Here is a 26,865-nt window from a genome sequence, read left to right on the forward strand (position 1 = left end):
GACCTCAGTTGTTTCATCTGTTAAGTGTGTGTGTGTGTGTGTGTGTGTGTGTGCGTGTGCGTGTGTGTGTGTAAGCACACATATGTGTGTATTATGTGTGAGAGAGATGACCTTTGTTGTTTTACCCTACCTACCTGCGAGACAAATTTCCCTTTGGTGACAATAAAGTTAAAATTGAAGTTGAAACTTGCAACTCAAAGATATATTCAACCTGAGACAAAGGCATAGTGAGTAAAAAATGGTCACAAACCACAATGTTTGGGACAAATTCTGCCTGGTTTTGTAGTCTTTGAGCCACAGTTAGTCAAGGTTGGGAACAACACAAAATTGTAATGATATTGGAACTGCGAGTGATACATATCTCATTCTACGTGATGATAACATCATATTTTTTCATTGGCTTGTTTGCTACAAGCACCAAACTGGTGTTCGAGTGAAATGAATGCCACGGCTCAGCCTGTGCATTGGGTTTGATTTGTGAACTCTGTGACAGGCGTGCCATGCCCACCCACATCGGCGCGATGTCAAGACACGGATATTTATGGCCGAGAGGTTATGCACCCAAAAGGCACAGTTGACTTAAAACATGAGCGAGGAAGATGGCAGAAAAAAAGACAAAAAGCGACAGTAATTATTACTCTGAAGGAACGAGGAGGCCCCATTTCAGACGCTTGTGGCTGAAATACAGTGAAACTGCATATTAACGACAAGCATATATGAGTTTGACATAGTGAACATTGTGGTCATGAGTTAGAGCAACATGTAGCCTCCTCAGGTTTCAAATGGGGGTTGGTGGGCCTTTCCAGTGCAGATTCAGCGGGAACAAGCTGTAAACTAAGTGCTGTCAACCTGCAAACGTTATACCTGCCATACTGTAAGGCTTCAGTATGCTTCAAATGAACTAGTTCACACAAAGTGTCGTCCAAACCAGTCTTAAAGTGTTTATACCTGTTCTGAAAAGCCACAGTCGAAGGCCTGCTGTCATAGAGTAAAATGTGAATGTTGAATCATACAACGGGAATAACAGCACACACTTTGGGACAGTCTCAAAGACATTTATAGTGTTGTACCAGTTGTACCAAGCTGCAACTACCACGGCTTGAGGCTGAAGCCAATGTGGAAGTAAATTAAAGTTCAATGCCAGTAGCGGCCGCTAGATGCTGGATGCTGACTCCAAAAAATGTCTGGCTCCAACTGACTCTCATTCAAAAAGTGTAAAAATATTGCTCCGTTAAAAAGATTTGAAGATTTATAGTAGCTTTGATGTCTGTCGTGTGGGTGTTGATTGACAGCTGTGATTGACAGTTGGCTCACCTGCTGCTCTCCTCGGCTCCGGGACTACTGTTGCTATATTTTGATAAGTTTAATGTTACTTGATAATTATACCTGCCCTGTTAGTACAATTTAGCTAACGTAGCTAACCTTAGCCCACGTGTGCAGCGCTCGGTGTTCCCAGTAAGCTAACGTTAGCTTGGGTCCGAGGTAGCGGGGCGTGTTTCACCCCTCACTCCTTATTTGGAAGGTCATGTCTCCGAACGGAAAAGATGACGACCGACGGTAAGCAGCAACTCTGGGCTTCAAACCAGCTGCAATGCAAACCAAAAGGTGACAACACACCTCACTATGTCAACGGGTTGTACACAAAAACACTGATGGAAGTAGCTGTATCAAGTTTCCAAAAATGGAGCTGGAGTTCAAAATGTTGCTTACCTTCACATCTTTGCACACCTGAAAGTTGGGAAAGTTGTCAAATACAGGCCTAAAATTCCAACATCGGAAACGTGGTTTTAGTCGCTGTTCGACCATCCAACAAACACTTTATTTGAAGCGTACTGAGATCCTTAATGTCAGCCGGGGATTAACAGTGTCATTCATTACACACCAAATAAAACCTGGCTCATTTTTTTATATTTTATCATCAGTCATGTTCTTTAAGCCAGCTAATGATTTAACAGTGTAATCTCATAATCACCGCCACCTCTTCCCTTTCACAAAATATCATCTGCTTCAATTGAGAGCTCTGGTGATACCGTTAATGAAGACATGTTAAGACATCCGCTGATGTGCCCGTCTATCACGTCTAAATCTGTCGGCCCACAGAAGCCGTGTACAAGCCAACTGCACTTGCTTTTACTACATTCTTTTACAGTCATCAAGATTTTACATCAGTATCCAGTTGCAGCACAGGTCATGTCTACAAGTTTGAAGGAGATTATAATTCACTATTTATAACTTCTGCTCGCCCAGACTGACGTAAAGGCAGCAGCAGAAAGTTTAAATTGGTTCCTGAGACATCATAAGATAATCACAAATGTGTATCTTCATCAGAAAGGTTCGGACATTCAGATTAAAAATGCTTCACGCTGCTCAGAATATCTGCATCCCCCCCACCCACCCCCCCCCGCGTGTTTAGCTTCATGCCTGACCACATGAAAACCACCTGATCTGCTAATAACAGTCTCAGGAGAAAATGAAAGCTGATTGTGCTTCAACAAGGTGATGGCTTGAGGGCTCTAACCGGAAGCAAGGGAGAGCAGAGCAGCAGAGGAAGTGGTGACTCCAGCCGGGGGTGTATAGGGGGGGGAGTGGGCACGCCTGGCTGGCCGTGGCGGCCGCGGTGTCGCTCACACTGTGGCCCTCTCGCCACCGGTGTCAACACTGATGACTTCAGCGCGTGCCCTTGTTAGCTCACCTTGCTAGGAGAAACACAGGAAGTGGGATTAGAGCAATGACAGTGTCGAGGGGGGGATAACTGTGTCATACCTGCACTGGAGGGGCTTTCATCTATTAATGTGTGTGTGTGTGTGTGTGTGTGTATCTTCACACACGTGCAGCTGCTAATACCTCAGGGTCATCTGTTTCATTTGTGTTTATGAAGCAGATCCTCCGTCCAGGCTGGTTGACCGGTGACGGACAAACAATCCACTAAAAGGTCTTCAAGAGCAGAGACTTGTGCATGACGGCAAACCAGTTTCTGTTTCATGCAGAGTCGGAGCAAATGAGCTGTGATTTGTCACGACGGCACAACGGGAAGCTTTAGCAATCGCAGCGAACATTTGTGAAAGTTAATTTTGCATATTTGACTGGAACTGAAACCTTACCTGACCTGTTTCTGAGGTGTTCTGCTGCCACAAATGCTGACTTCAAACACCAAGCAGGTCAAAATAAGTTAAATCACATCTGGTTTGATATGTAAAGTGTTATGAAACTTATTAATTTTGTCTTAACTTGCTAACACACAAGGCCTAATAACTCCAGGCTTGTGCTGGGAGATTGTGTAACGTCTTAAAGGAAAATTCTGGTATTTTTCAACTTGCTTCCTCTTTGTGTTCCCATTAAAACTTTTAACAACTTCACTGTAGAGTTTTAGGAATCAGGTCCTGACCTTTCATAAAGTAAAAATCTGCTTCACTGTTGAGATTCTGTTTCCTTTATTGTATTATTGTGACAGACTTGCTAACCTCTAGATAAGCATGTTATTACTAGATATTATATACTTTTTTAATTGGTTATAATTAACAACAGCAACAAAAAAAGAAAGCAACAAATACATTATCAGTTACACACATAAACAGCAAATCAGATCATGTTCTCTTGATGGATAATCACATCCTGAATCAATTTTAGAAAAGTCAAGTTGAAGTTTTATGTCCTAAAAACACATTTATTTTGTTTTATTGATTAACTTCCATTTTAAAGACACAATTATAACAACCGTAATAGCACAAAAAGGTCGTTAATCTTGACCTCACACAAGCAGCGCTTATTATACAAGTATAAAAAAAACCCCAAAACGTTGAACGGGTTTCAGTGATTTAAATGGGGAATGAAAAATGATTCAACCTGCCAACTGGTTTATAGTAACGAAGAACTGAGAAAGTAAAAAACGGATTCCCTTCCTCTCGAAATGTCCTGCGACACAAAGAGTTAACAATGTTTTACGTAGGTTTTGACCAAATTACAAAAAAATCACTATTTCTTTAACGAATAAGCTTTAACTTCAGAGAGAACTGGCGAATAAATGTTTACAAGTCGACCAATGAATCAGACAGAAAAAATAATTCAAATCTTCTTAACAATGTGGTTTACAAGCTGAAAGAACTTCTAATAAATCCTATGTGCAAAATATAAATGTATTGATAAATTATAAAGTCAATTTAATATCCAACATGCGTAGTCTGTAAAATATTTGTCAGATTTACAGTGATATAGTTAAATTATCGCCTAATTAATTAGTTTCATTTCAGCCCCTCGCAGATCACTTTACTAACTCTGCATCATATAATTGCATTAATTATACATAATGTGCAGATTACTAAACGAAAATGCACACAGATATTTCCAACAGGGACCTTTATACTATTTATTTGTCAATTTATTACACTTATTTTTTACTGATTTTCATTTCTTCTGGAGTCGTTTTTAAAAAAAAGAAAAAAAAATATAATCGATATTTTTAAATATCCTTTAAAAGCAATTACCACATTCCTTTTTTTGGTGCGTGTGATTTGTGTTGAGCTACTCAGTGAGAAGGGGGATGTCTCCTTCAAATCTGGAGCCTATCACGTCCTCCCTCTTCATCAGACACACCTCCAAACTCGCTAAATGTATATATCATAGGTTAGAAAACTGAGCATGTGTTCGAGTCACTGGTAGCGACTCCACACGTCAAAAAAAAAAGACAAGACAATCAACCCACTCGGGTAATAAAAAAAAAAAGTTTAGGTGAATAGTCTAATGAGAGAGTGTGAGGGAGGATATGTTTATATTTTTGATTTAAAGGCTTTGAAGACGAGACATTCAAAGTTGATGTTATGTCAGTGCGCAGCGAGAGACTAAAGCATTAAAGTCATAGGTGAGGATAAAGTCCAGACTGTGCTGTTTTTTGTGATATTTTTTTTTCTTTTTTCTTTGTACATGCTGTTATTCAGTTGGACGTGAGAGCGGGGGACTTATGACATTACGCACAGACCGGGAGCGGGGCTGCAAATGGGCGGCATAGGTGGCAACCTCTACCTCAGCATGTTGAATGGGACTGAAACGCAAACTTTCGCTAAGAGCACCGACATCACTAGTCACCTCCACCGCGGCAGCAAGGAGCTCGCCGAGTTTAAAATGGGGATTCAGGACGCGAGGTTTTACTACACGGACTCAGTTCAAAGCGGGCAGGACGCTCTGGCTCTGCCGTACCACTCGGAGCAGACGGTCGGAGGGTACGGAGCGCAGCCCGGCAGGTTTTACGCACAGACCCTCAGCAGCTGTCCGTACGGCGGCGTGAGGTCGCCGCCGAGAAGTGGGGCCGGGCAGGGTTACATCCCTACGGCGGGAGACGGCTTTCCCACGGGCGCTAAAGACGTATATTCTCCTTCTCCGGAGAATTACCCTGCGAGCTTTCAGCACGGTTACCAGCGCCCGCCTCTCTACCCTTTACCTGGGCTACAGGTGTGCGGGAAGACTCAGGCTCTGCTCAATAACTACCCGCTGTGGGCCAAGTTCCACAAGTTCCAAACCGAGATGATCATAACCAAACAGGGGAGGTAAGTCTGACACACAAACATTACATCCCCCTCTTATCATCCCACGCCGATAAAAAAGATATTGATTGAATATCACTTTTATGTTCAGAAAGAATAGAGGTGGGTTAAACCGCGGGTCCCTTTAGCTCGTAGTTTTTACTCACTTTCTGCTTTACTCAAACTACATGACAGAATTGTGCCACAATTCCAGTTAAAGAACAGTTTTCCTGACAATTAAATAACATTTTACGGCCTTGTTGTGCTCTGATCGCCAATTGGAGGTTATAGTTTACTCAAAGCTCTTGTTTGACTTCGCATCAGTGGTCAGGTGATGAAGGTGTTAGCGACTTTTTATTTTAGGACGATGAGAATGACATCTGGACTAAATGCATAATAGATTTCCCACTTTTACTGTTTTTTATTTTGCGCATAAATTGGTGAGCGGTATCACCAGTTAATAGAAATTAAATTGACAAGAAAATATACAGGATACAGTAAATTATTTCAAGGATAAACAATATAATCTGCAGTTTTAATTGGCGTACAGAATTTGCTCTCAACTTTCCTTCTTGACAAATTGCACCAAATCTAAAATTTGCTCAGGGCAACAGTTGTTCAGCAGCCAAAGAAATGATGAAGTGGAGCCAACATCAGTTGCTGGAAAACATTTTGACACCTCTGCTTGACCTCAAGAGGCACTGGGGCCCCTTCACTTTAACACAGCAGGCATTTAACGCCAACAAGCGGGCAAATCAATTAAGTTTGACCCCTTTTGTAATTGGAAAAAAGTTCACATTATCACTACTTTCCTCAGTCACTGGACGCACTTCAAAATGAATCTTTTGTCGTCATTAATTTGGAAAACACACACTCTCCCCTCCTGTAATTATAACACTGGTGTTCTTTTGTTCGACAAGATCAAATCAGTGACAGATCAAGTTATCTATCACACTGAGAGGATGACATATAAAAGCAGAGGTGATGAAGTGAGACATAAACTTTTTCGATAATTCAACCTCAGCGTGTAGGCGGATTTAGAAACGGCGATACTGAAATTGAGAGTAAAACACATCTTTTTTTTAAAAAAGCATTTTTGTTGGGGCAGGTTTCTGCACAGCACAGAACTCCTTGAGCTTAGAAATGGGGGGGAAGAGACGGCGCTGCCGGGGCTCTGCTGATGGGTCACCGAGCATTAAGATGCAGCCACGTCGATGAGGATTAAATATGCGACACTTGTGTTTGACAGAAGGTTTCAGGCCATAAGTTTCTCATGGCTCGGATCTGTGCACAGAAAACAAGTGCGCTGTCATATAATAGGACACTGATATTTCCCAATGATTTTACTCGGCTTGTCAGCTGAAGCCCCATTTTTTTTTATGAAATCGACTTGAGTAAATATTATAATTCAAAAATAAGCTCATAATGATTTCCTGGTGACATTTTCTTTGTTGTTTTGACACATTTTTGTGTGTTTTGGAATTAACAGATTAACAGTTTTGGAATATGAATTTCAATTTGTAAGCTGCGTGTTACAAGTCCTGCGAAATATTCCCCTTTGACCTTCATGGCTTCTTTACTCTCTGGTTGACTGCTGTAGGTACACCTGCTGTCAGAGCTATTTCCAGTGCAGTTAAAAATTCATTTTTGAAAGCCAGAACTACTTTGAAGTAGATTCTTGAGAAGATTTCTGACTTTTTTTTAAAAAAAATTTCCAATTAGACTTGTGCAAAAATAAAAAAAAAAATACCCTGCATATGTAAGAAACTTAGTTTCTATATTAGTTCAATACATTTCCGTTGTTGCATATGTTTAAACCTGTTACAAACTTTAGAGTGTGTGCAGATTTTATGAGTAATAGGAATCATTTTAGGAGTCAGGTGTTGGCGAAAGCAGATATAGATAGTTTCAGGTGTTTATGGTGTAAATTTGTATTTAATTCACTTATTATTTTTCTCAGTGTGTGTGTGTGTGTGTGTGTGTGTGTGTGTGTGTGTAACCTGGCAGACTGGTGTCTAGACTGTGTCCGTGTCAGCTCATGTAATTAAAATACTCGATACAGTTTTCATTTTAGATCCCCTCATTTCAACATATCCTCAGAGCAAAGACTGTAGGGAAACATACAAACACACACATTTGTTCCCTTTTCTACACAAAAGTGTCAGTTCTACCCGCAATAACATGGGCGCGGAGGTGTTTTCCTTCCACTTCTGACAAAAAGAAAATTTTCATGTTATGCAAAAACCACAAACCTCATATTAGCAAAATTTCAAATCCTGCCAAAGAATATGCCTTTTATCTTATCTCCCCCCCCCGACATGTGCATCTGCAAGCACCCAACGCACCAAGCGATGAAGGTGCCAGATAACAAATAATAGTGATAATAAACATATATTAATACTAAAAAAACAAAACAAAAACTCCTGACAGATTTTTGGAGGAGTTAAGAAGAGGATACGGATGGTTTTTCAATATCAGAGGCACTGTCCTTCTTAAATTTTCATCTTGGGTTTGGGCTCCCACAATAATTTTGCAGTGATTTCATGAGCGAAGTCTGAGGGTCTGCAATGTTAATCAAAACCCCGGCATCTAGAAGAAAGAGTGAAAGAAACTCTAGAGAAAAGTAGAGAGAAGGGTCAAACACCACCAAGGCTTTAGATGGCCATGCTGAGAGGGGTGAGGCGGCTTTGAAGTTCAGGAAGTAAAAGACTAGATTCTCTTTTTTTTTTTTTTTTTTTTTTTTTTTTCTGCTGCTTTCTTCAGCCTGCACTCTGTAGCTGGTAGACGCCGGGTGTACAGCCTGACAGATCTCTCAGAAGTTTTGCTCATGTACCACACCTGGGGCTTTGAAATCTAGAGACATTTTCATGGCCTGTAGCAAAGGGAAAGGCGCGCAGGGTGGTGGTGGTGGTGGTGGTGGTGTGGGGGGTGAGGGGGGCGAATTCATCTCCACCTCTCATGAGCTAAATTCAGATCACCAACACTATAGTCGATGCCATTTCAGAGTCCTCTCGGCCTACGTTTGACTCGCGTATGAAGGCAAAGTTCATCGAGACAGCGCGCAGCAGGATGTGGAGGTAAATAAAAACACAGCGCGGTTATTGTTGTCTAGAGCTCAAACAAATGAAAGAAGAAGAGAAGCAGAGAGAGGCCTTTCAGCTGCAAAATTAATGGGATTTTCTGATATAGTAAAAAAAAGAATCAAGTGAGTAAAGTTGAAAAGAGAAAGTGAAGCTTTTTCCTTCATTCATTTGTTTCACCAAAGTACAGATCCTACACACCTGGCATGGTCTTAGTTGAGATATGAGTCAAGAGGATGTACTTTTCCCTGCCGTGGTTTCCAAGAAGCATATACTTTTTCTTTTATTTGGCCAGAAAAGTGCCACACACTTAATATTTCACAAGTCATGGGAATGTGGTTGTGCGTGTGATTCTCGCTGACCATATATGTTCGAGGAAGGAGATAGGACTGATTAAGTTCTTACCACACAAACACCTTTCAGGGAAATAATGCAGAGTTAAACATCAGACTCAGAGGAACCATGCTCATCTGCTCTCTCTGCTCCACTGAGTCCACATCATGACATGTAGCAGTCTGATGTCTGGTGGTAGTTTTTCACAGAGGAAATTATCCTTTGATTTTTTTTAAAACATTTTTTTTTTGGCTTCCTAAGAAGAGTAGGTACTTATTACATGCTAATGCTACGAGTGAAGCAATCGCAGAAAAGCAGAACTGCACAATTATTAGCATATATGAGCATTTTTACATCCCCAGATTTGTAGAAAGTGACTTTTTTTCTTACAAAACATGTATTACAACATCTACTCTATGAAATCACGATCAGTGCATCATTTAAAAAAGATATAGTATTTTTTAAATGGCGTGCAGCTGCTCAGGTAAGTCATACAAAGTGAAAAATGCTCAACGTTCATGTATAGCGATGAAGAATCAAGTTTCTTTCCAAAGTAGATATGTCATATTTTGGAAATGATCGCTTCACATTACCAAGGAAATTAGAGTGGGCGTCTTTTCTACTGTGCCTGGCTTCAGACATTTTAATACTCAATAAAACAGTAATGTTAAATATGTTAATGATCATGTCAGTGGAAAAAAAATCATCATCACACACGCTGTAAGGTGCCGTTTTTAGGAATATTTGGAAGTGCTGTATATTAATTATCTTTCTGTGTGTGTGTGTGTGTCTCTATCTGAAAGCAGAAGTGGGACTATTTCAAGGTTTTGACAGTATGACTCGTCGCTTCCTGTTCAGCTGTTTATGTGTGCATATGCAGCTTTTCGCAGAAACATCTAGTACCAATATTTTCAGATAGCTAAACAAGAGCTTCCTCTTATCGTGCAAATAACTTGTTCTAATAAATGAGCGGTGAAGTCCACCACGTTTTCGAGCCACAGGCCAGACCCTGCTGCCCTCAAGGGGTTATTTTTCACTGGTGTTTCTCTATATTTGGTTTCCAATAGGGTTAATAAAAAACTCTGAGGCTGAGTGAAAAACGTGCTGCTGATTTGTGTTTGATTCATTAGATGCAAACTATGAAGGCTTTCTTCTTGCCTGCAAGTTTTTAGTGTCAAGAAGTCCCATGAAAAGACCAAAACTAACAATGAATTGATCTCACTAAGAAATAATGTCTGTGTATCCAAAGCCTGATGTGTCTTCAAGCTTCATTTTGTCCAAAAACTATTAAAAACACATCAGTGAGCCACACCGTTGCACTGGGTGCAATGTTCCTTCATTACCATGAACACAGACACTGAAGTTTAATTTTAAATCAATCCCACACACACTGTCATGCTGCCAGAAATACTCACTACAGCACCAAATATGGGTTAATCTGCTGCTGAAAATAGTCCCCAACAAATGCACCTTTTCCTCTGGTTTGAGTAATGTTTGCTACAAATCTATAGAATCCGACTGTTTTATGAGATAACTGAGCATTTTCAAACATTTATTTATATATTTGTGCGCCATTTTTAAAAATGTCTTCAGTAGGAACCAACCGGCATGAGGTTGAGTAGGGAAGTTGGAAAATATAAAGAGACGGACTAACACGTTGTTGGTTTCGGGTTTTTTTTCATTTGGATTTGTTGTCATTAATAAAAATACAGCCAGCCTGGCTCTACATAAGGCATGAAGCATGGAATCAATCCCATGGTGCAATGGTATCAGATGACATTCTGCACTACAAAAAAGAAATTTCGACATCTCTAGTCCATGAGTCCTACAGTGTCCTCCAAGACATGCAAATAAACAAAACACGTCTTCATCAATGTTGCAGCACATGTGCAGCATTTACAAAAAAACATGTTGCATATACAGATAACACAACGTAAGTCTTTCCAGCTGACACTTTAAAGGTGCAGTGTGTAGGATTTAGTGGTATCTAGCAGCGAGTTTGCAGATTGCAACCAACTGAATACCCCTCCCCCTCCCTTTCCACGTGTAGGAGAACCTACAGTGGCCGTAAAACTCGCAAAAACCATGAAAGGCCCTCTGTAGAGCCAGTGTTTGGTTTGTCCCTTCTGGGCAACTGTAGAAACATGGCTGGCTGCGTGGAAGAGGACCTGCTCCCTGTGTAGATATAAAGGCCTCGTTCTAAGGTAACAAAAACACAACGATTCTTATTCTCAGGTGATTGTACACTAATTAAAACACACTTATGAATATTATATTCCATTTCTGCCAAGTCTGTTCCACTAGATGCTGCTAAATTCTCCACACTGCACCTTTAAAAGCGACGAACACGTCTGGACACGCTTGTTGTCGCCACAGTTTGTGTCTCATGACGTTATTGAGGTTAACTGTCTGTCAGTGGTTTTGGAACATGAGCTAAGATGCAAGTGTTATTGGTTTATTTTGACGTTGTGATCGCACGTCAAGATGTGATGATAATTTTTAAGCATCCTCTGGAGACACTTCTGCGGTGCATGTGTTGTCAAACTGATGAATTTGCTTTTCTCTATTTGTTTGTTATTTGTTGAGCTCTCAGGGCCACCGTACAATTCCTCTGCAGTGAGTCAATACAGGAGCAGGGATTGTCCATGTTAAAGAGTGCTTGTGTCCGGCAGCAGCTGTAGACTGGCATGTTTTCGTCACAGATGATCAAGCGTACGCACGGTGACAAAAACTGGACCTGAACTCCTGTCCAGATGAATCAGCGGGTGCGCTCATGTAGAAAAGTCCTCTCCCTGGTGAATAACCAGTTCCTCTCCTCTCAAGCTTCTGCCTTGCATCCCCAGGACAACCCCTCCACCCCTCCCTCCCTACACTCCACCCTCTGCTCTTTCCTTTTCCCTTTCTCTAACCTCTGTTTCCCCCCCGCGGTTTCCCCTCCCGCGCCCTATGTCTACACAACCCCCCTCCTCTCTCTGCAACATCCACACAGTTTATTTTGATTTTTTTAAATGTCACCACCACTGGCACTGTCTCTGTATTACTGGCTGGTACACCACACTCGTCTGTTTCTATGGTATTTAGTCTGAAAAAGGACTACAGTTATGAGTATTCATGTGCGTATACACCTGGATCAGAGACTGCCAGCCGTTTGTCATTACTATCATGTTTCTGGTGAATCAGAGTGGAGCACTGGCAAGTTGGTCTGTCTGATAGCTGTAGAGTTGCAGGTTTGATTCCAACTGGTGCCCAAGCAAGTCCATGTATTTGTATATCAGCCTGCTGCTAAAGAATTTGCTAAAACAATAGAAAAATACAGCAAAAGAAGATTGAGCTGTTTTTCTTGTGGTTGTAACAGCCTCATAGAAATAAAATGCTGCATGCGTCAAACTGTAGTCAGAAAGCAGCTACTGTACCCTTTCCTTACCACACCGCCACCGCACACACAATAACTGCACGCTAACTTGATGTTGTCTGATGTGTTTTGTGTTTTTCAGCTTCTCCTGGTGAACTCTATAGTTACCGCCCTCGCATGCAAATACCACTCTGTGTTGTGTTTTCTATGGTTTCGCCCCCCCCCTTCCCCTCCCCCCCGGCAAGTTCTGATTTCCCATAAAAGGCTGTAGTATAAGTGAATCGACAATATCAGTGGAGCAAAAACGATAACTACTCATCAACTTTCTAGATTACTCTCGTCAAGTGTAGGTGGATTCATTTTCATTTGCAGAACAGCCTCTTTCTGTTTTCACTTGTATTAAAACACCAATGGAAGAAGAGCCCTCTCACCTGTTCTTTGCAAGCCACTAAAGAGCCGCTGCCACGATCATGTTTCACCAAGAACTATGATTGATTGTTAAACTGGACTCGCCATGTAGCCAAAAAGACCCAACTGGGACCTATCAAGGCAGGGTTTTGTCTTACCACTGGAGGGTAAGAAGAGTGTGTGTGCTCAGTCCACAAGCATAAAGAGTATATTTGATCATGCGTAATATATTTTCAAAGAATGCAAATGCAAGCATTTGTTGACATTTGAAATCAAATTTATTCAACCAGTCAATCAAGGAGGGTAAAGATTTTTTAAAGAGGACATATCATGACCATTTCCAGGTCTGTATTTATATTCTGGGGCTCTACTGGAATATCTTTGCATGAATTACAGTTCAACAAAACTCCTTATTTATCATATACTGACCGTTTTATTCAGCCCCTCAGTTCAGCCTCTGTCTGAAACAGGCCGTTTGAGCTCCTGTCTCTTTAAGACCCTGTTCCACTCTGTTCTGATTGGTTAGCTGCCTCTCAGCAGACTTCCTCGAGCCCCTGGAGGCTATGTAAACAAACAGTAGTAGTGGGATTTTGCTTCTTTTTGTGTGTTCTTTAATCAAAATATAAACCTCTCAGATACATCCACGCATTCCAGCTGATATCAGATACAAAATATGTGAGCAAACGTCATGTAATACGGAGCATGTACGAACAATCTGATGTCATTTTGATGGGGAAGTAACAGTAACATTGCAAACAGAGTGTCCAAGGGGGATGAAGCCCTGGCTTTTGACTTTAAGGCAGCATTTTTACATACGTTCACTCCAGATTTTGGACCTATAGACATCCAACATTATAACAATATATAAATGACAGAAAATCTCAAAAAGCATGTTATTTTTCCTTTAAACTATTAGTATGTAGTAACACAGTCTATATACAATATGAGTATATGTATATGAGAAGTGTAATATTGTTTAAAATTTTTGTACTGGCTCCAACACCAACATGAAACTTTTTGATTTCAGGAATTTTAAAAGCTTTTTCTACAAAACTCTTTTTTTCATTTAGAGCTTAAGTCTTCAAATTTCAAACGTTGTCTGACAAGAACATTTCCTAGTCTTTTTAACTAGTCAAGCTATCAGCAAAATTATGATTAAAATCAGAAACTAGATTAAAGAAATAGTATGAATTTGAGCAAGTATTTGATGCTAGCTTTTGATACTTTGCTACTGAAAGATTTCGATCAGTATCAAGTACCAATATCTTATAGAAATAAAGAATAAACTATTCCAATATGACAGCTTGTAACAAACTTATGACATCCAACTTCGAGGATTAATTGTGTCTTTAAATTGGTACTTTTGTTGTATAGACACAAGCATGCGCACAGTTTCAGGCGACACATACACAAAATATCTCATCAACACGGACATACCCTCCAGGTGCCTTACTAGCCTGCTAACAGTAGCCTCAAACACTTTCTCTCTTTACACACCTCACTTGTTTTTACACCACTAAATGACCAAAACGCTCCAGGGAGGAGGACACACTGAATCTAAATGAGATGAATTTCCATACAGACGAGTTAACAGTTTTTGTAGTTTATCTAGACAGCACTGCCAACATGTAGGGTTATCTTTTCTTGACATGCTCTATGTCTAACAAGCTGAATTATCATCATATGTTTAACCCTTGTTTATGATCAAGAGAACAGCATTAGCGTATTGAGAGCGATGATGAAATAGAGAAGATCTTATCTATTTGTTCCACCCACACCAAAATGTTTTAGAAAAGAGCGAAGGTGTTTCTGTAAGGGAAGGTGTTTTTCCTTTTTTTCATGACCAGTTGTTGCACTTTTACAATGACTAATTTAAGTCATGCCTGATAGAACATAGTTATATCTGTAATGACTCTTGAAAGGACTGGAGAACACTTACTAATACTAACAAAGTCTTTCAACTGATTTACGCTGAAACAGAGCGTTTCTAAGCAAATCCCTCATTCTGATTTTACAATCTAGCAACACACTTTAATCCAGCTTGGATTCAAAATGTACTACAGGCAGGATGAGTAGTTTAAAATTAAAACTCTTCAGATTGAACACAGCAATGGGATGGATGGATGGATGGAGGGTGGTGCCGGTTGCCTATCACTCATTACAGATGCTCCATAGCCTCAGGTGCTGTTCGCCAGTGAAAAAAAGCAGCTGGGCAAAATGTCAAACATGTTGCCCTGATTTATTAACACCAACTACACTCTCGTGACCTTATATAGACCCAGAGTGCAGCACAGATCCACATACAAGCAACGACTGCCTCAGTCCTCATTCAGTGGATCATTATTTGCTGTTCAGATACTGTGGACTGTTTACATTTAAACAAACAGTCCAACATAAAGAGAATGTGCTTATTTTTACAAGAGTTAGATGAGAAGATGGATACCACTCTCATGTCTGTCTGTTAAATATGAAATTACAGCCAGCAGCCACTTAGCTTAGCTTAGCTTAGCATGAAGACTGGAAGCAGGTGGAAACAGCTAGCCTGGCTCTGTCCTAAGACAATAAAATCCACCAATCAAAACCTCTAAAGCTAATTAACACATTATGTCTCATTTGTTTAATCCATACAACAACCAAAGTGTAAAAAGGACAATTCATGGTTTTATGGGAGGTTATGTATGTGTCAAACTGTTTCTTGATGAGTCAATCTAGCTATTGCCTCCTACTTAGCTTGGCATAAAGGCTAGAAACAGGAAGTAACAGCTAGCCTGGCTCTTTCTGAACACATAGCCTAACTTTGCTGTCATTTTTACACTTCAGTTTTTGTATGGGTTAAACAAACAAGATATAATGTGTTCATTAGTGAGCTTTAGAGGTGCTGGTAGGTGGATTTTTTACTATGGGACAGAGCCAGGCCAGCTGTTTCCCCCAGCTTCCAGTCTTTATGCTAAGCTAAGCTAACCGGCTGCTGGCTGTAGCTTCATATTTAACCTACAAAAGTGAAAGTGGCATCATTCTTCTCTAACTCATAAGTATAAATTAATAAGTATATCCGCTTTCTTGCTTCCAAAATGTTAAACTATTGCCTTAACTTGGAAAGATGATGCAACTCAGTAATGTCTTACATCTTTTATGGGATGAAAAACAGTCAAAACAAGGTGGCAATTATGTGACTGGCTGACCCAGAGAAGGTATTTACTGCTCATTTATTCTGTATAATGTAAAATGGGAACTAGTCAACATGGTTAGTAATGCTGAGGCAGTTTGAATGTTTCTCTGTAGATTGAATGTCAAGCGTAGACATGAGTGAGCCACTGTAAAATGCCAGAAGTGTGTGTCCATTGTGGTTTTGTGTATTTGGTGCGTGTCTGTATTATGTGTGTGTGAGAGAGAGAGAGAGAGAGAGAGTTTTGCTCTTGGTTTAACCCAGCCTCTCCTTCTCCTTCCCTGGGCCATGGTGCCCAGGGACACCATGACCTCCCAGTTACCTCGTCTCACTGAAGCCCTCCGTGATCAAAATAAGTTCAAGATGCAAAGCCCCGGCAAACAGGAGCAGCTTTAGAGGCATCTTTTATTAACAGCAACATTAAAAATTCACCTTCACTCGCCCCCTCTGTCAGCCATCCCCTCCACCTCACGTCTATTACTCACTACTCTGATTCTTTAGCTAGTGAAGCAAAGACAAACAGGGTCACCTCCCTGCTTTACTTACATTGCTGTCCTTAAAGAGCACTTCTTATACATCTGAAGTCACATCTATTTGTTCTTTTTGCATTTACTTTCATGTATAAGTTACTTTTCACTGATGTTTTGGAAAAAAATTAGTTTGCTTAGAAAGATATAGCTGGTTGGGGGAAGGGCTGTGGTCATTAATAATACTTTATGCTGGTAAAATGCTGCACAATCTCACTTGTACCTATATTTTATATCCCCTAAAATACAAAATACTTGTTTTTCTGCTGGCACTTGTCCAACTGTGAAAGAAAATGGTGTCTACATTTGTTCTTCATCTTTTTAGCAACAACTTACATGAAATTTTTTTGAGGTAACACAAAAATTAACGCTAACGTTTTTTTGTTGAAACATCAAGGTATCTAAATTTAATGTAAATTTCAGCTTTACAGTGATGTTTGTCTTTGCAGTTCCAAAATATGCAGATATGTGTGTACAAAAGGATAATGAATAATGGTTAAATGCTTTTTAACTTATCCAGGAGGATGTTCCCCTTTCTGAGCTTCAACATCAGCGTTCTGGACCCTTCTGCGCACTATAACGTCTACGTGGACGTGATTTTGGCTGATCAGCACCACTGGAGGTACCAGGGCGGCAAGTGGGTCCAGTGTGGGAAAGCGGAGGGTAACATGCCAGGTACGTTTCAAACTGTAACACATAACAAAACCCAAAGTAATGTGCTGTAATGAGGAATGGATTGACATTTTGATTTCTATTGCTGCTGTGTTTATGGCTATTAGAAACATTTCCATGATCAGAGAACATCATCCAAATATAAAACACAACTAAAGAGTGATACAGTAGGTAATATCTAGAATATGACTTGTATAGGGCTGCAACTAACAATTATTTTTTATTATTGATTAGTCGTTTGGTTTGTAAAATGGCAGAATATGGTGAAAAATGTTTATCACGTTCTCCCAAAGTTCATGGTGACGTCCTCAAATGTCTTGTTTTGTCCACAACAACAAAGATATTCAGTTTACTGTCATAGAGGACTAAAGAAACCAGAAAATATTCACATTAAAGAGGCTGGAACCAGAGAATTTTAGCATTTTTACTTGAAAATCACTCAAAACGATTAATCGATTACAAAACAGCTGCAGATTAATTTAATGTTGATCGATTAATTGACTTGTCAAGTAACTGACATTAATTGTTGCAGCTCTAAAAACTGTTTCCTACTCACCAATAGCAGATTTTTTCCTCTGTCATTCCTTTGATTTGAAGCTGAACATGCAGTTTGCAGTTTATTAGCATCACATCACTTGGAATTTGAGTTTTTCAGTCACCTCTCTCTGATATTTGGAGCCACCGAGTTGCTCAGTTTGTTTCTCAAGTGTTTTACTTCGAACCAACGTTATAATTTTTTTCCTAAACATTTCTAAACTTACCCTCAGTAGCCAGGAATAAAACAAACAAAAAGTATATCCTAATGTGTCCTCTTGGGGCTTCCAAAAGCACTGAACAGATGATCGAAGACTGATGGCTAATGTGTGAGAACCTGGACAGTCGGTGAGCTTCAGTGCACGCAACATGGAAGATCTTGAGGAAGTGGTTTCTTAAGCAATATCGTAGCAAACCTACACTCACACAGTAGGGAAACCAAGATGTGCATCATAATGCACAGTCGTCTGAGTCTAGAGGTTTTTGTGGACATTTTAATATTGCTTTTGCAGCTTCACTTTACATACTGCAGGTTCTGGTTAAGTATTCCCCCAATGCTGTATGAGCCACAGCTCAAGTTTAGTGACAGAGTGTGTGAACTTGTTTATGTCTAGGAGAAACAGCACATTTAGTTTATAGTAGATATCTGTTCACTAATGTCCACGTCTTTTATCTGTGTGTGCAGCCAATCCTCAGCTTTACTCAAACACTCACTTTAATTCATTTGGGAATACGCCAGAAAAATATTTATTGGCTCCCAAATTCACAAGACCTGCACTTGTTTTAACTTATTTTGATTTCAGTATCTAATACAGTTCAAAGAAAACAGAAAACACACAAAAATGTGAGATTATGTGTGCCTGTAGGTGTCAGATAAGCAGGAAGAGAGTAAAGAGTGTAAATTATGAGAAAATGTGGTTCATGTAAACAGTTTAAGAGAGTGTAAGATTGCTTAACTAACTTGATCCTAAGGCTGCAATATTTTCATCATTGATTGTACTGGGTTTTTTTTTATTTTTTTGATGAATCTTTCAGTCTGTAAAACGTCAAAACGTCATCAGTCCGAAACCAAAAGATGTTCAAAGATGTAATGATATAAAACTGAGAAAAGCAGCACATTTTAAATAACAGGAACTTTTGGGTGTTTTTGCTTGAAAACCATTGAAACAATCAATTAACTGACTAATTGTTTCAGCTCTAATAACCTCATTGCAGCCTTAAGGCAGATGTTATTTGCTCCATCTCATAAAAACTCCAAACGCTCTGGTTCCATATGATGTAATACATTTAATAGCGAAAACTAGTGGGATTAAATCAATTTTACCACCTTCCTCGAAGCCTTTTGGAAAAACTTTGAGACTCTGAAACACTGAGAAAGACTAAATTGGGATATTTGTGAATATCATGATTGAGCACTTTCAGTACTTCAACTTCAGATTGATCACAGTTTCTCCAGCAAGTGTCTGAGCTGGTCGGGCACCACTTTCCCATAATCCACAGTGTCCAGAAGTATCTTTTTATTACTTAACATTTGAGCTCTCTTCAAGCACCATATTTGCCTCCCACACACTGCTCCCTGAGTATATTGTATTCATTTCAGCCTCATATTTCTGCTTTATTTATACAGTGTTCAGATTCATGGACAGAAATATTAGATCTGTGATTACGTTTCTATCCTTATTTCCAGTTTGCAGCTACGTAAGAAACATGGAAATCTTTTTTTACGTCTGTTTCCATCTATGTGTCTCACTCCTTGTGCTGCTTTCCTTTATTCATTCATTCATTATTTCTTCCTGTTCACACCTCAGAAAGAAAAAGAAAAAAAAAACTTAACAAAAGTAAGCCAACCAAAACGACATTTTGTGTGTGTGATTGATGATAACTAAACCACAATTATCTAAATGAGAGAGACTGTAAAGTGTTGTCACACATGTGCCAGGTGTTGTGGAAAGGTGACTGCTGATGTGCTAAAGTTGTGGAAACTGTGGTGAAACAACTTTACTGAATTAGATTTAATAGTGCAGTTATGTGGTGTGCTCATATAAGGTTACCAGGTCGTTGTGGTGACGCTGTGAAAAATCATGGTGCTGAGATTATATCCTGTAAGAAGAATGCATCAATTGTAAAAAGAATGAGAACAATATTGTCTCTGTTGGCAGAAAATAGCCAGTCATCAACCAAATGTATGGTTTTTTTTTGTAATGAAAAAATGTTACAGCTTCTCGCCGTCCTACTTATTAAGCTGAATCAACCACATGAAAGTGATTTATACAGTCACTTGCATTGTGAAATGAATTTAAGATGAAGAATGTCGTCAAAGTCGTCTCATTGATGTGTGAAAATAAAAAAAATTAATAAATAACTGTGAAACTCAACCAGAGATAACAAGTTCAGTCAACTTGAGATATGTTCAATCACACTGACATCAGGTCGCAGTCAGATTTGCTTCCTATTTACATCTTCAAAGTCTGAAGAATCTTTAACATTAAGAATTTGTAACAGAGTCAAACCACCAATATGCAACAATATGCTATTAACAGAGACTTTGCTTTGACTCAGGAGGTAAAGCGGGTTGTCCGCCAATCAGAAGGTTGGTGGTTCCTCCAGTCCGCATGTCGAAGTGTCCTTAAGCAAGATACTGAACCCTGAATGTGATTGTGTGTGTGTGAATGGGTGAGCATAGAAACATTGTGGCGCGCTTTGGGTAGGAAGTATCGCTCCTGAAGAGCAAGTTGGCACCTCGCATGGCAGCCTCTGCCATCAGTGTATGAATGAGTGAATGTTGGCAGGTATTGTAAAGCGCTTTGAATGGTCGATAACGGACGATATAAATGCAGTTACATTTACCATTCATGGAGGTAGGGACTGAATTCGATACAAACCTCCATCATGGTTTAAATTGTTTTTATTGCTATGAAAAGAAACAACCATGATTTATCTTAACATGTATTAAAGACACACAGCAAGTTTCCATCATGTATGTTGTCTTCAAACTACAGAAACAAAGCTCTCAAACAATGCATGCTGGGAAGTCTGATCGTGTTTCTTGAGAAACTTAATTTAACGAGTTGAGCCGTACGTTCATGCAACTCCTTTCAAGTTAATTCATGTTTATCAGCTCTTAAGTGGCTGTTTTAAGTTGAATGAACTAGAAATTAGTAAAACTTACATGTTTAAATTAATGACAAAGGATCAGTTGATGCTGCTAAACTCTTGTACGATGTTTTATTCAGCTCTGACATTTTAATAAACATGCAGATTTACAGATTAGATTTATGCTCGTTTAAATGACCACAAAATTCAACAATACTGTTTGTTTGTTTTTTTTAGATGTGACAGGAAATGTTTTAACACTTTAAATATCAATTGTAAGGTCATGGAGTCATGGTTATAAGTGTAACTTTGCTTTGATACCTGCAGGGAACAGGATGTACATGCACCCCGACTCTCCCAACACCGGAGCTCACTGGATGAGACAAGAAGTGTCGTTCAGCAAACTCAAGCTCACCAACAACAAAGGCAGCACCAACAACGTGGCACAGGTACTTTATCCTGCTCTCTGTCTTCTACTTGTGTTTTTTCTCTGTTTTCTCTAATATCTCTATCTATTTTAACAACAAAATCCAAACATCATCTTAACCCTGTGCCTAAGAGATTTATTCTCCCCTGATTCCAAAAATACCCAACACCACACACATTATCACATTATTATATCAGATATTTGATATTATCAGTAAGCGACCTGTCTTTCCGGATGTCCTGACCTTCAATTCACCTTCAGATGATCGTGCTCCAGTCCCTTCATAAGTACCAGCCTCGTCTTCACATCGTGGAGGTGAAGGAGGACGGCACGGAGGACCCCTTCCTCTCATCCAAAGCTCAGACCTTCGTCTTCCCGGAGACTCAATTCATCGCTGTCACCGCTTATCAGAACGCAGATGTAAGTCACGTCGAGTGCATGAAACGCATTCTCTGAAAAGGGGGATGAGTTTTGAATGTGGAAAAATAGATTTTAAATGCATAAATACAGCATCAAGAGTGAAACCGTGACCGACTTCTTGGAAGGTTGGACTTGGAAAAAGCCTGAAAATAAATAAGTTTTGTTTTAAAGTCCTGTTTCACTAATTTGTTACATTTTCAAGTGATGATTTAGCATCTGTTACTTTATTTTCTTTTATTTACCGTCTTGATTTGGCACAATGGGGTCATAACACCATAACGACACCTCTTATAACCTCTATAACACCATATTAATGAGGTCTAGAGTTCAATCATTCATGTCAGAGCCATGTTTGAGATAGAAGCTTTGGTTAATGCATGCATGCATCAAAAATGCATACACACTAATTTACATTCCTACAGCTTACTGTAAGCGTTAGCATGGCTTATTATACAGTAGCTAAGTTCAACTAAGAGTCACCTCACCTCGACTGACCTGCGTGCTGCTCACCCCTCCCCAGTAGGTGCTGTAAACAGTATATCTTCGACAGCTGTTCACATACATTGTTTAAGCGTTGCTGTATGCCAAGATGAGATCCGCACTGTGTTGTATGCTATACTGTGTATGCTGTGAGTACTTATACTAGTGCCCAGTCTCAGGTTCTAAAGATGAACTCTTTCCAACAACAAGAAATTGCATGTTATCCTCATTAATTATTAGTCTCTGACCTCACTCTTTCTGCTCTCTTGTTTCTCTTACGTGGCCGCTCACTCCTTCTTTTTCCTATGCCTGCATTCTCTCATTGCCCTCCTCCTATTCCCCACACAGATCACTCAGCTGAAAATAGACCATAACCCCTTCGCTAAAGGTTTCCGCGACAATTACGACACGTAAGTAATGTGGAGAACAACTGTGTTTTATAAAGAGAAAATCATACAGTAGTAAATCTCCTTTTAAAGAGGGTAAAAGAACACATCACTTCATTTGAACCTTGAACCATAAATAGTGAGACTGCATCACTGCTGGTGCTTAAATGCCCCCGGCTGCTCACATCACCCTTTCAATATTGGCATAGATGCAATTACTGCGCAGCTCGAGCATGCAGCAGTGAAAGGGTGTGAGGGGCTGCTAGATGTTTGATAGATAGTTTGAGGTTTCAGCAGGAAATAACACCTTTTTTTTCTTCTTCTTCTCACACTCTCTTCTCTTCCCCTCCTGCCTAGGCTGTACGCTCCTCCCGACTCTGATCGCCTCACCCCCTCCCCTACAGAGAGCCAGCAGCTGCTGCCAGGGAGTTGCTACCCCCAAGGCTACCTCTCTGAGCAGTACATGAGCCCCCTGCCCCAGAGCCGCTTCTACGGCCGGGAGCCCATCGGTATGGGCCAGCAACACAAAGACCCATCCTCCAGCCCTGGTCCTCACAGCCGCTGGTACCTGCCTCCTCAGCAGGGTGTAGCCCCCAACCGGCTTGACTTCACTTCCTCCTATGAAGGGGACTTCTCGGGAAATGGTTTCTACAAGCCTTTCCCTTTGCAGACATCCGCTCACCATGCCCTTAGCTACTATCCAGACCATCCTTTTGCATCTACTAGTGTGTCTGTATCAGGGGCCACCTCGGCGGGCTGGAGTACCAGCCGGCCCACCCCTCAGTACCTCAGCCACCCCAGTAAACCCGGCCCTAGTCTGGGCTGGTTTAGACCCCTATCCTCCTCTTCTTCATCCTCGACGTCACCCGGCAACCCTAGGCTGAATCCTCCTTCGCTTCTAGAGTCTCTCCAGCCGCCCCTGCTGCAGGACAAGCCCAAAGACACTGGAGCTGTGGTGGCAGAGGAGCCCTGGCTCGAACCGCCTTCTGTGAAATCAGCAGACTCTGCAGACTCAGGCCTGTTTGAAGGCGGAAGCGTGGGGGACAACAAGAAGAGGAGAGTGTCACCATACACGTCCAGCACCGAAAACTCCCCGCCTCCGCGCAGTGGAGACATCTGCGAGAAAGACAGCAACAGCGATGCAGACTACTATGGCTATTACACCCACTGAAGACCTCACACATCACCAACCGCCACAATCTCTCCCAATGTCTTCCCACACCTCCCTCGTGGACGCATCAGTCTGTCCAGTCAGGTCATGATCATCATCCCAATTTTTGTTTTTTTGTTTTTTTTGTGCTGCAGACAATTACCAGAACCACATAACAGAACGTGCAACCTCATCTACTTTCACATCACAGCGTGGGGAGCCTATCTTTAAAGTCAAAGTGTCAAATGATTACAGAAGGAAGTTTCAAGGTTACTGTCAAAGTTAGTGTTGAACAGGAGGCCAAATGGATGTGACTGGTCCGGCGACAGCTGCCCTAGAGTCACATAAACACCAAATAGACATACAGACCTGTGACTTAAGCCTTTGAAACATCTGGATATTTCAAAAAAAACAAAAAAGATCTGCATATCTGCTTGCTGACAGATGCCTGCAGGGATTGTCTGTTCTTTCTGCATCAAACACTCTTTCTGTCTCTTTTGCTCTGTCTTGTCTCTTCCTTCTCACCCTCAACCATTCACACATCCTCTCACAGTATGCTCACGTTCATTTCCCCCTGATGATTCTCAGGGGAAATTATATTTCTCACACACACACACACACACACACACATACACCTCTTCTCTTCAATCCGCCCCAGAGAGCTCCCACTAGTGGCGACAGAGAAGCATTACCGGTGCAGAGGCCACAGTGTCTGAGTAAAGTTATGTCAGGGTGTTAAGAGAGCTTAGCAAGCACATGTTCTGAAGTAAGGCCGCTAATCTGTTTCAACCCTGCTAGGACAACCTTTTCTGTGTAGGTTGCTGATAAGTAAATCAGCAACCACAGCAGAAATAGCAAGTCCTTACAGCTGGACGCAATCCAACATATCTCACATGTGTAAAGGAACAATTGTGGAATTAACGGATGGTTAATTTGATGAAATGTGGATTAATCATAACAAACCAACAAATGTTTAAAGAGAGGGTATTATAGAAGACAAAAAAAAAAATTCTCAACACAAGGTTTCAACCACATCTCATGGTCCTCTTCAGTGGATGGAGTTGCTCAGTTGTCATGGAGATGGTTTAGTTGTCATCACCTGACCCAAGTGTGGAATTTCGGTCAAGTGATAACAAGTAGTTGTATAAGGAGGAGAGATGGTAACCCCTGTCGCTCTGGCATCTTTGTCCTACTTGATCTTCCTCCAGCTGCGCACTGACTCCTGGTTGATGACCTTTGACCCCTGCCCAGTCGATGCTGTGACCGGTTTTGGTCTTGTGTTCACAGACGGCTAATGTCTGTTTCCGGTTTTCAGTCAGTGTCTTGTCATTTCACTATTGTAGTGTCCCCAACAGCTGTCACATTATTGTCATACACCACTGCAGTCTTCCTGTTTTAAGGGTGTACATTTAAAGATGTTGAACGACTTGTGTAGGTGTTGACATCTTGTAACTTTACGACCCAGTGGGTTGCTGCTGATGGTCCCCGTTAAGTTGGCAGCGTCCATCTTGTTCATACTGTCTCCTAGAATTTACGTTTACATACTACTAAATCATGTTGCATTGACAAATGTGTACTTGCAGATATTGTGCTGCAAGAACAGATATTTTGAAGGGAAGCATTAATTTTCTAGCAAAACATACATGTATCTGCTGTTGCAATTTAGTTGTATATAAATGTAATTTCTAAGAGACAGGGTTGCACTGTAGAGAATTGTCTAGTAGTTGGGTGTATTTTGGTGTTAAGGCAAGTAAATTTCACTTTCTATAGCCCAAAAGTATTTGTCACAGGAGACATAAGAAACTGTAGAGCATGCCCTACTTATGGAAAAAGTGTAAGCTCCACAAAAAAAACCCTTTAACTGGGACAAAAGATAGAAACCTCAGGAAGAGCAACAGAAAAGGTCTGACAGTGACAGCTCGGACCACTCGCTGCTTCACCAACCTTTCCAAATAAGTCGTTTTGAACTGCCCCTCGCTGTGGTGTAACACATGGAAAAAAGTAATCACATTCAGTATTTAATTGTTCAAACTGAGGGTCTGAATCTGCGCTGTAGACTGATTAAAATATGTAAGATCAGGTGTAATGCTCTTAAGTTTATGGACCCACACAGCTTGTTTAATTAAAGGTGAATGTGGAGCAAAAGATGTACATTTTCATGAAAAAAATGTACCAATATGTTATATAAACATGCAGTAGTCACATCATTGTGTCATAAAAATAAGAAAATACCCCCGATTAAAATAACTAGCTCAATGTCGGTTGATTATATTGCTTTATTTTACAGGTCCTATCATTTTATATTAGTTTCTTGGAAATTTCATGAGTAATTTGCATGTATTTAATGGTTAATTTATTTTACATATTGCAAGTTGGTGCAATTTGGTATGAATTTAGAAAAAAGGGAAAAAGTGTTAAGTTGGTAAGTGCCCATTTAATACTTTTGAGTTCATATGTAGTTGTTAATTTGCAAAAAAAGTTTATCTGACAGAAAATACTTAAGTTTTCAGTGTGTAGTTTTGTGTGTCAAACTACATGTTAGCATATTAGATTCTTTCCTAAAAACTCTATAATGAGTGCATTTCCCATATACTACCAGATGACATAACCCTGTTAAAGAAATATCCTAATATTTAACAGTTACACAGCAGCTACTTTTAGTAAATTGTTGAAAGGATGTACTGGAAATTAATAGGTTAAGTGTTAAGTGTTACTGAAATTATTGATAGACGCAGTATAGCAGTTTTAAGAAACAACTTAATATGTTAATGTATTGTTTGACACACAAAACTACAACTGAAAAGTAAGTTGTTTCTAAGAATTTTAAAGAATTTAATCTATTAAGAATGTTTGCAAATTAAGAACGACATAAGAACCCATTTTTCTTATAATTTGTACCGAATGTGCACCACCCTTTTTGTAAAATGTCCTTAAAATTAACCGTTATGTCACTGAAAATTTCCAGGAAATTAATATTAAAGGACCTGTAAAATAAAATGTTACCTCAATGTCTTCTTTTTCTCATCAACTTAAAGACGATTTACCGACACAGATGAGCAATATATCAAGGTTTTACATCTTGACACCAGGCGTGAAAAAGTCACACGTGCTTTGATAGAGTGAAAAATAATTATAGCAAAAACCCCGCGCCTCTGCTACAATCAGTCGATGTGAAAACGCCACACATGAATAAAGCCTGTGATCAATAAGGGCATTGATAACGACATACAACTGGAAAACAGTATTGGCAGAGTGAAGTGTGACAGCTTAAAGCACAAACTGTACATGAACACGTTTAACACATTGCATTATTTAGGTGACCAT

General features: G+C 40.2%; 1 protein-coding gene and 1 long non-coding RNA gene across 3 annotated transcripts; both read left to right on the forward strand.

The window, feature by feature from the left end:
- Positions 1-1,339: 1,339 nt before the first annotated feature.
- Positions 1,340-3,411, forward strand: LOC121886720. Its single transcript, XR_006092825.1, has 2 exons — positions 1,340-1,605; positions 2,882-3,411. It is a non-coding gene; the product is annotated as an uncharacterized LOC121886720 (long non-coding RNA).
- A 1,200-nt stretch (positions 3,412-4,611) lies between these two features.
- Positions 4,612-26,492, forward strand: tbx21 (T-box transcription factor 21). 2 transcript variants are annotated; one of them, XM_042398226.1, is made up of 7 exons: positions 4,626-4,703; positions 4,932-5,537; positions 16,900-17,054; positions 21,006-21,127; positions 21,367-21,525; positions 22,354-22,415; positions 22,749-26,492. In XM_042398226.1, exons 2-7 carry the CDS (start codon positions 4,990-4,992, stop codon positions 23,560-23,562), a joined length of 1,860 nt encoding a protein of 619 aa, XP_042254160.1. In that variant the 5' UTR covers positions 4,626-4,703; positions 4,932-4,989; the 3' UTR covers positions 23,563-26,492. The 2 variants fall into 2 exon arrangements, with proteins under 2 accessions (XP_042254159.1, XP_042254160.1); XM_042398225.1 differs by having other exon boundaries at positions 4,612-5,537.
- The last annotated feature ends 373 nt before the right edge of the window (positions 26,493-26,865 follow it).

Source organism: Thunnus maccoyii, chromosome 20 (genome assembly GCF_910596095.1).
Source record: "Thunnus maccoyii chromosome 20, fThuMac1.1, whole genome shotgun sequence".
NCBI classification, from domain to species: domain Eukaryota; kingdom Metazoa; phylum Chordata; class Actinopteri; order Scombriformes; family Scombridae; genus Thunnus; species Thunnus maccoyii.

Excerpts from the sequence above, each read along its gene's own strand:
- tbx21 (XM_042398225.1), top strand. The coding sequence starts at position 4,990 with ATGGGCGGCATAGGTGGCAACCTCTACCTCAGCATGTTGAATGGGACT. Across the intron at positions 17,055-21,005 it reads AGCGGAGGGTAACATGCCAG|GGAACAGGATGTACATGCAC; the intron begins GTACGTTTCAAA and ends TGATACCTGCAG. Across the intron at positions 21,128-21,366 it reads GCACCAACAACGTGGCACAG|ATGATCGTGCTCCAGTCCCT; the intron begins GTACTTTATCCT and ends ATTCACCTTCAG.